This window comes from Rhododendron vialii, chromosome 3a (assembly GCF_030253575.1).
Source record: "Rhododendron vialii isolate Sample 1 chromosome 3a, ASM3025357v1".
NCBI lineage: Eukaryota > Viridiplantae > Streptophyta > Magnoliopsida > Ericales > Ericaceae > Rhododendron > Rhododendron vialii.
In genome coordinates this window covers 13811074-13819182 of record NC_080559.1, presented here as the reverse complement: position 1 = coordinate 13819182, position 8109 = coordinate 13811074, and the positions used below count along the sequence as shown (strand labels likewise).

At 38.3% G+C, this 8109-nt stretch overlaps 2 protein-coding genes across 2 annotated transcripts; one reads left to right on the top strand and one right to left on the bottom strand.

Moving 5' to 3' along the window:
* Nucleotides 1–389: 389 nt before the first annotated feature.
* LOC131319386 (protein GLUTAMINE DUMPER 2-like) lies at nucleotides 390–1306 on the bottom strand. The gene has a single exon (XM_058349614.1). It carries the CDS (start codon nucleotides 1161–1163, stop codon nucleotides 729–731), a length of 435 nt encoding a protein of 144 aa, XP_058205597.1. The 5' UTR covers nucleotides 1164–1306; the 3' UTR covers nucleotides 390–728.
* A 2036-nt stretch (nucleotides 1307–3342) lies between these two features.
* Nucleotides 3343–7697, top strand: LOC131319136 (lysine histidine transporter 1-like). The gene is made up of 7 exons (XM_058349275.1): nucleotides 3343–3587; nucleotides 4771–5154; nucleotides 6405–6798; nucleotides 6887–6992; nucleotides 7146–7237; nucleotides 7323–7391; nucleotides 7494–7697. Exons 1-7 carry the CDS (start codon nucleotides 3400–3402, stop codon nucleotides 7590–7592), a joined length of 1332 nt encoding a protein of 443 aa, XP_058205258.1. The 5' UTR covers nucleotides 3343–3399; the 3' UTR covers nucleotides 7593–7697.
* The last annotated feature ends 412 nt before the right edge of the window (nucleotides 7698–8109 follow it).

Genomic DNA, 8109 nt, shown 5'->3' with positions numbered 1-8109 from the left:
AAGGAAAAGGAGATTAATAATTAAAGGAAAAACTTATTAAGACCGTGTGCAGAGATAGAAATTGAATTTTGGGAACAAATACATTCGCAAAACATATAAATGTCTAAATAACGCCCAATACATAATACAATGTTTAGGCGTTCTTAACAAACAAACAAAAACAACTAGTACTAAAATTAAAATTTCAAATAAAAAAAAAATGAAACGAAATGATGCGGAGGCGTGGCCCCCATATGCCCATACATGCATTCGTCTTTGCATAAAAGCACGAATTCGGACTACAATCCAATCCTGACACACCCGCCACGCAAGTTTACTTAGTTTTGCTCGGGAAAACAATTCCAAACAGACTCTTCAGTATTTTTCCTCAGGAAAAAAGCCAAACAGGAAGAAGAAGAGGTGTATGAATGTATCAGATGTTGGATTTCGTTAGTAATTTAAGGCAAAATTGTTCTTCTCATATTTCATCTCAAAAAATTCACATTTCCCCGATCATAAGAAGCAAAACCCAACTACGCACCCAACAAAAGACTTACAATTAAGGAACAAAAAACAGAGAAAACTCTCTCTCTCTCAAAATTGATGCAAAAACTGCCGTTCAGTGGTTTTGCTCCATGCTATTATCTGGGTTTTCTTGGGTCCGATTTTCAGATTCAGACTCTGTACACTCTTCTTCTGTTGTTGTGGCCATCCGATCATCATGAACCATATCTTTTTTTGGCTTCTCGTTATCTAATACTGTAAATCAACTTTCTCTCTCTCTCCATTTCCTCTCTCTTCACTTTGGCATCCTGCTCAAACGAACAAGCCTTGCTGCACACGGGAGTGGCTAAAAACGTCGGGTTCACATCACCTGCCATTATCACCAAATACTTCTCTTCGAATTCTGGCAAGGCCTTGACGGAATTGGGCTTTTTCTTGTCGTCGCCGGCCTCGAGATCGCTCTCGCCGTTTTCATACCAGCGGGAGAGCCTTCGGATTCGGAAGGAGCAGAAGAGGATCAAGAGTGCTAACGCGATCAGGCACAGCATTGCGGCCAGGCCGCCGAAGAGGTACAGCCTGGGAGAGTGCCACGGCGACCGTTGTGCCGTCGCCGGTAGTGGGAATATTGGCGTGGTGGTTGTTGTTGATGATGCGGTGTTTAAAGAGCTGACAGTTATCATTTTGTCTCTTGTGTTTCACTTTCTGTCACTTTTCTGTTTATAAGGTTTTAGGTGAAGGGAAAGGCAAGAGGAGTAATTAAAAGGAGGGTTTTGGAAGTTGATGTTTTTTCATGGTTTGGAAAGAGAGTGTCGTGTTGAGCTGTTTTTATAAGAGGAGAGAGAGAGAGAGAGAGGTCTCCGGCTTTTTTGTTTTGGTGACAAAAATCCAAATCTAGAGAGAGGTCTCCGGCTTTTTTGTTTTGGTGACAAAAATCCAAATCTATATAACCTTTGGCGGAGGGACTAAGGAGGGTGGGATCAGTGGGGTCTGTGGGGTAGTGATTTCAATAGCTCTCGCCAAAGCCTGTGGTTCGGAGCGTTTAGGAAATTTTGTAGTACAAGGTCCTGCAATGCATTTTATAGAGTATGCATGAGTCATCGATCTTGATAATAAATGGTTGGATATAATCTGAACCTCTACAAATGCATTTTATAGAGTATACATGAGTCATCGATTTTGACAATAAATTGTTAGATATAATCTGAACTTCTACAATCTTATCCGTCTATTGTTTAGATGAAAATCTGAGCTGTCTATTGCCAAGATGGACGGTCGAATTGGCTGCACTACAAGTATAGCGCGGGAGTGCATTACAGCACCCCGGGTCCGGTTCGAAGACCCAATTAGTCAAGCCCCCTCATTCTACAATAGTGACACCCACCATTAGTGTTTAAATCGGTCGGAGGCAACGGTCCGACGAACATACCACTTTGATGATTAAGTAAGAAAATACACTCACAAAAACATATGATGAATAAAAATGTTAGCGCACCACGTGACAATACCTTAAAATTATTAAATAATTACTCGATTTCTAGGCTCTCGCATTTATCTCTGTACACACATGTGCAGGGGGAAGTGCGGGAGGAAAAGTTGTGATGAATTTTTATCTTTATGTCCTTACAATTATTTAGGGTGTCATTGCTTTAAACGGTAAAATCTTTTTTATTTTTTTTGTGTGTGGATAATTTGGGAATTAAAAATGCGAGGAAGCCTCAATTTGAAGTCCCTACCAGAGTGTACTCTTCCTTTATACATCGAAAACAAATCCCCTTACTTCTCCTCCCCATCTTTCTCAACATCTTCTAGCAATAATAAATTCCCTGACTACTTCTCCCGATCCCAAGGATCACAAAAAAAAAAAAACACTTCTCCGGATCCCCATTTTTTCTCAACATCTTCTAGCAATAACAAAAGGTTTAAACTCCCTCCATACCCGAATCCTCGATAGGCGCCCTCCAAACCCTTGATTTTTTTTCTTATCTCATTCAGGATAGACACTAAAGATCCGAACCATTCGGCACGTTAGCAAAAATAATTTCAGATCAGAGATATTCTTATCTATCCGAATCATTTGGTTGTACCGACCAATATCCAACCAAATTTATTTGTAACAGAGATATTTTTCTCTATCAGACTTCTTATACGAAAATTCAGATCATTGTTGCGGGTACGGAATGGGATAAATATTGGGAATTGATATTCAAAATCTATTTTTTTTTAATCTACATTCATTATTTTGTCTTTTAGTAAAAAAAATAATACACACACTTTCAACACTAAAAGTAAAAAAGGGAGTGCAGATATCAAAAAAGAAAATGTGAATATCAATTTCCTAAAAATTTAGAAGTTCAAAAAGGTATGGAGAATTAGGCTTGGTAGAGGATCTTAACCCACAATCATTAACAAAGGTTTATGCACAATATAAACGTGGAACATACCATTTGAATTATTCCATCGAAAAAATTCCGCATCTTTTAAGTTTGACTCAACAGTAATGTTAGATTGGTTATTGAGTGTTTCTGGAGTACCACGTGGTGTCCCCTACGTAGGTACTTCCAATCAAGGTATGCAGTTGGGACCCTACTGCTCCCAACCATTTAAATAGCGAAAAATCATGCAACATTATGATTGGCTTTTTTTTGGTAGTTGGGTGACAATGAATGACCCACATTGTGGTGGCAGTCTTCTATATGCATGGAGCCACATGGCAGTGACACATGGCACGCCGGAGTACCCAATAATTGATCATAGTTTTATCCTATAAATCCTCAATATAAATCATATAAATCCTCAATATCTTGATCCACCTTATAAACCCCCTGACGTAGTTACGCAGTTGTTAGTTCAGTTAAACAAGAAAACAAACTCTTACAAATCACCAATCCTTTTTGTTTCTGAATTTCAATTGGGATCATGACTTTGGAGAATGATCAATCTCTGAAGGATGAGAGGGCGGCGATTAGGTTGGAGGAGCTCAATGAATGGCTTCCGGTCACATCGTCTCGCAAAGCGAACTGGTGGTACTCCGCATTTCACAATGTCACTGCCATGGTCGGTGCCGGCGTCCTCGGTCTACCTTATGCCATGTCACAGCTTGGATGGTATTCATTTTACTTTTGAGTTTGTGTGATTGTCATGTATCATAAGTCAGCCGTTGTTTTGATAGTTATGACTAGGTCCAGATCTAGCATTCTAACTTCGAAGTTTCAATTTCACAATTTATGCCCGCAGCATCCTTTGATTGACCCTGAAGAGTCAATTTCACAATTCATGGGTGCCTTACATTGACTAGTGAAAACAGATTTGTATGGCACCCTTCCCCTTTCATCGTCTATCAGAATCAAGGTTTTAAATATTCTCTCAAACGTAGTCGATACGTATTGATTTTATGATATACCTTGACATAGGTGATTGAAAATTGCTTATGTATCTGCCGATGCAATGGTACTTGTCAGTTGACAAAGACACGGTGAATTCTTATCAGCACAAACGATATGGCTGATTAACTAGCAACACAGCCAATTAAATGTGCCAATTAAATGTTTTAGAGCTCTTTCACCTGATTATTCCAAAAAAAAAAAAAAAACTCATGCCCGCTCGACTCAATATATCACACTGCCATGACTACTATTTAATTACGAGTTTCATTATATCAATTTAAAACCATGACTGAAATTCCCTTTTCCACTTTACAATACAATGATTTGGCTTTGTTTGTCCGGTCTTGTTCTTTTTCATTTAAACCTAATTTAAGAGAGGTGCTACTGGTACAGAGTTCATATCTGTACCAGCGAGTACATACCCCTTTTAAGCCTATCTCGGCTCCTCAAAAAATGATCGGAACCGCTTATTTTGTTTAAAATATTTTGTTTATGGATCCTACAAAAAATAAGCTCAATCCGGTATCAATTAGGGTGTGTATGAAATGTCCAACTTTGTCCTAGAATTCAAGCTTGAATTCTAAAGCAAAGTTGGAAAGCTCAATCCGGTATCAATTAGGGTGTATATGAAACGTCCAACTTTGTCCTAGAATTCAAGCTTGAATTCTAAAGCAAAGTTGGAAGTTTAGTAAACATTCTTATCGATAATGGATTGAGCTTATTTTTTGAAAGGACCGTTAGCAAAGTATTTTAAATAAAATGAGCGGCTCCGATCATTTATTTGGGATCCGAAACGGGCCCAAAAGACGTATGTACATGAACATATGTACTCATAGACTTTCCGCTACTTTAATGGCAGCCTCTTGCACTGTATTGCCTTGACATTTCTCTGCGTATATTTTAGGGGTCCCGGTGTAACTGTAATCGTACTCTCATGGATCATTACTCTCTACACCTTATGGCAAATGGTGGAAATGCACGAAATGGTGCCCGGAAAGAGACTGGACAGGTACCACGAGCTGGGGCAGCATGTTTTCGGCGAAAAACTCGGGCTTTGGATAGTTGTACCTCAACAGCTCATGGTGCAAGTCGGGAGCGACATAGTGTACATGGTCACTGGAGGAAAATGTCTCAAGAAATTCGCTGATACGGTGTGGCCCAATAACCCACCAATCAAAACCACTTATTTCATAATGATATTTGGGGCTGTTCAATTGGTGCTGTCTAATTGCCCGAGTTTGAACTCCATTGCATTCGTCTCTTTGGTTGCTGCAGTCATGTCCTTGAGGTATTTTAATTGAGAGCTAGCAACACTAGAAAAAACACAATTGTGCTCAGAATCGTTCGATGCATGTGGATCCGCAAACATCGTACGGCTCCAAACAAGTTGTGTCTAGAGTTATGATCAAAACTTGTGTTCCTAGACTTCTTATTTAATTCCAGACAACTTTACTGTTTGGTGCACACTTCCTTAATATATGATAAAAAGAATTAGGGAGTTCAAATGGCTTGGGCCCACCAAATTGTTGTTTACCCTTGTTTCGGTGTTTTTCAGCCATTGGATCAAGTGAATTTTTATGTATCATTTAACATTTTCACGTGATCCGGTGGCCAAAAATGTGCTGATGCATGGGTGTATGGGAATTTGGTTACATAATTGTGGGCAAGAAAAAGTTAGTGTTCTTCACCCTTGTTTTTTCCCCTGAAGCTCGAACAAGAAGAAATTCATTACTAATAAGAGAGAGTTATAGTAGAGAATGTACATATACTACATATACCTGTACTGTAACTCGATCTGTAAGGAGCTATATACTCTACCTTAATAAGACCACAAAACAAACCTATGAAAAACAGTTGGATGCTCCGTCGACAAAGGGTAACGAAGCAACGGTCCCGATGAAAAATTGTATGCCAACTTGAAAGAGATTGCTGGTAGATGGTGGTTCGACTAGTGACACCTTTTCTACAGAATTCTTATCGAAGACCAACCAAGTTTAGAACACCTCGAGTAGCTAAAAATAAGAGCATGTATCCAAAAGAGTCAGTTTATCGTGATCACAAATAGTAACGGAGCACCAAACTCTAGGACCCCCAATTGTAAAAAATACAATTGTTTGTATTTTACCTTTCTTTCATTCAAGACAAAATATTGGCTTTATTGTGGTGGTTGCACCAATTGTTTGTACAGTTCCAAAATTCCTAAATGGGATTTTCTACCAAAAAGATTATATACCTGGTTGCATAGTTTGTTACGGCACTGTTTTCTGCAAACTTTTCTACCACTTCTTTTCCTACTTTCAAAACCTCCAGTTAAACACGCACATTACAAGTACGTGTGGGTAGCCAAATTTACATGAGACTTCCATTTTAAACATTAAATGTTTCTCACTCAGCTTCTAAATTAATGTCGGTTCAAATATTTAAAAAAACACATACCAATACTAGAATCCCAATTGTGAGACCACATTCAAATTGTTGACTTTCACGGTATGTTCACGTATTACTTTTTCTTAACTTGGGTTATATTTGTTCTTCCAGTTATTCTACTATAGCTTGGGTGACTTCACTTCACAAGGGTGTTCAACCAGACGTGAAATACACCCTTAGGGCTTCAACTACTGCAGGAAGTGTGTTCGATTTCTTGAGTGCTTTAGGGGAGGTGGCATTTGCCTTCGCTGGGCATAGCGTGGTATTGGAAATCCAAGCAACCATCCCATCTACTCCAGAAAATCCGTCAAAGAAACCCATGTGGAAAGGAGTAGTAGTAGCCTATATTATAGTGGCGTTATGCTACTTCCCAGTTTCTATGATTGGTTTTTGGGTGTTCGGAAACAGTGTTGATGATAATGTGCTCTTGTCACTAGAGAAGCCTGCTTGGCTTGTTGCTACTGCTAATATGTTTGTTGTATTCCATGTCATTGGGAGTTATCAGGTATAATAGCTTTATTTATTCTCTGTCACTTTGCTCTTTCTTTTTCTTCTGTGTTATTCAGTTTGTGATAGATTTGTACGAATTGTAGGTATTTGCACAACCAGTGTTTGACATGATTCAAGCTTTCTTGGTATTGAAAATGAATTTTAAGCCAACTGGATTGCTTCGTTTTGTAGCGCGTATCTCTTATGTTGGTAAGTAAATCTTCTATTTTAGCAGTCCACCACAAAGATTCTACAATGCATTCTAGTAAAAATATCATCAGTCTTGTGGTTAATTAGTTGATTGGCATGATTCATCAATTGTGTTGCTTACTAAAATCAATTTGTATTTCTTGATCAATGCAGCACTTTCTATGTTCATTGGGATGACATTCCCTTTCTTCGGTGGGCTGCTCGCTTTCTTTGGAGGCTTTGCATTTGCTCCAACAAGCTACTTTGTATGTTGACGTGTCTGATAAGTATTACCCATCTTCTGCAAGACCTAAGATCAAAGTACTATCTCATTTTGTTGTCATATTGCAGCTTCCTTGTATCATGTGGCTTATCATCTACAAACCTAAAAGGTTCAGCTTATCTTGGTTTACAAATTGGGTATGTTTACAACAAAGTGATATATTTACTATTTTCCGAGTTTTGTTACGTGATACTTTTCCTTGCAACTTGATAAACATTATCATCTCAACTAAATTTCAGATATGCATCATACTTGGCGTCCTATTGATGATTTTAGCCCCGATCGGTGCATTAAGGGGGCTTATACTACAAGCAAAGGACTTCCAATACTATTCTTGATGATCTTCCAGAATGTATGAGGGGTAAACTAGATTTCAATTTAGTAATAAAAAGTTATTGCCATCTAGTTTTCTACATGATGGCACATCTTCCCCATTTTTGTGAATATGATTGTAGGCTCAACACAATCTCCAACTATTCAATAAGAAGTGTTTTTACCCTACAGGCTTCTAAACAAGTTTTGTGAAGGTGTGTTAACCTCCTTTTGCATTTTATAGCACAAGAATATAACCTGAATAGTTTAGATCATCCAAGCTCTCAAAGTACGTATGAATTGAATGGTATTTTTATAACTATTGATTAAGTGATGTGGAGACAAGTCATTTTGGTTTTACAAAAGACGATGTGATACTATTCAACTACTACTTGTTATTGTATAATAGGCTTAGCTCAACTTCCCCTTTTAAATGGAGTTTGAAATCCCTGTGATTTGCATGTTGAATAACACAACTTTTAAACTTGTTACACAAATGTGAGATTTGGACACGTGTGAAGTTATGGTGTGTGAATTTTTTTT

What these genes read in the sequence shown, in the direction of transcription:
- LOC131319386 (XM_058349614.1), bottom strand. Translation starts at nt 1,163, where the DNA reads ATGATAACTGTCAGCTCTTTAAACACCGCATCATCAACAACAACCACC.
- LOC131319136 (XM_058349275.1), top strand. Translation starts at nt 3,400, where the DNA reads ATGACTTTGGAGAATGATCAATCTCTGAAGGATGAGAGGGCGGCGATT. An exon ending in GCCATGTCACAGCTTGGATG is followed by an intron (nt 3,588 to 4,770) that starts GTATTCATTTTA and finishes CGTATATTTTAG; the next exon opens with GGGTCCCGGTGTAACTGTAA. An exon ending in TATCTTGGTTTACAAATTGG is followed by an intron (nt 7,392 to 7,493) that starts GTATGTTTACAA and finishes ACTAAATTTCAG; the next exon opens with ATATGCATCATACTTGGCGT.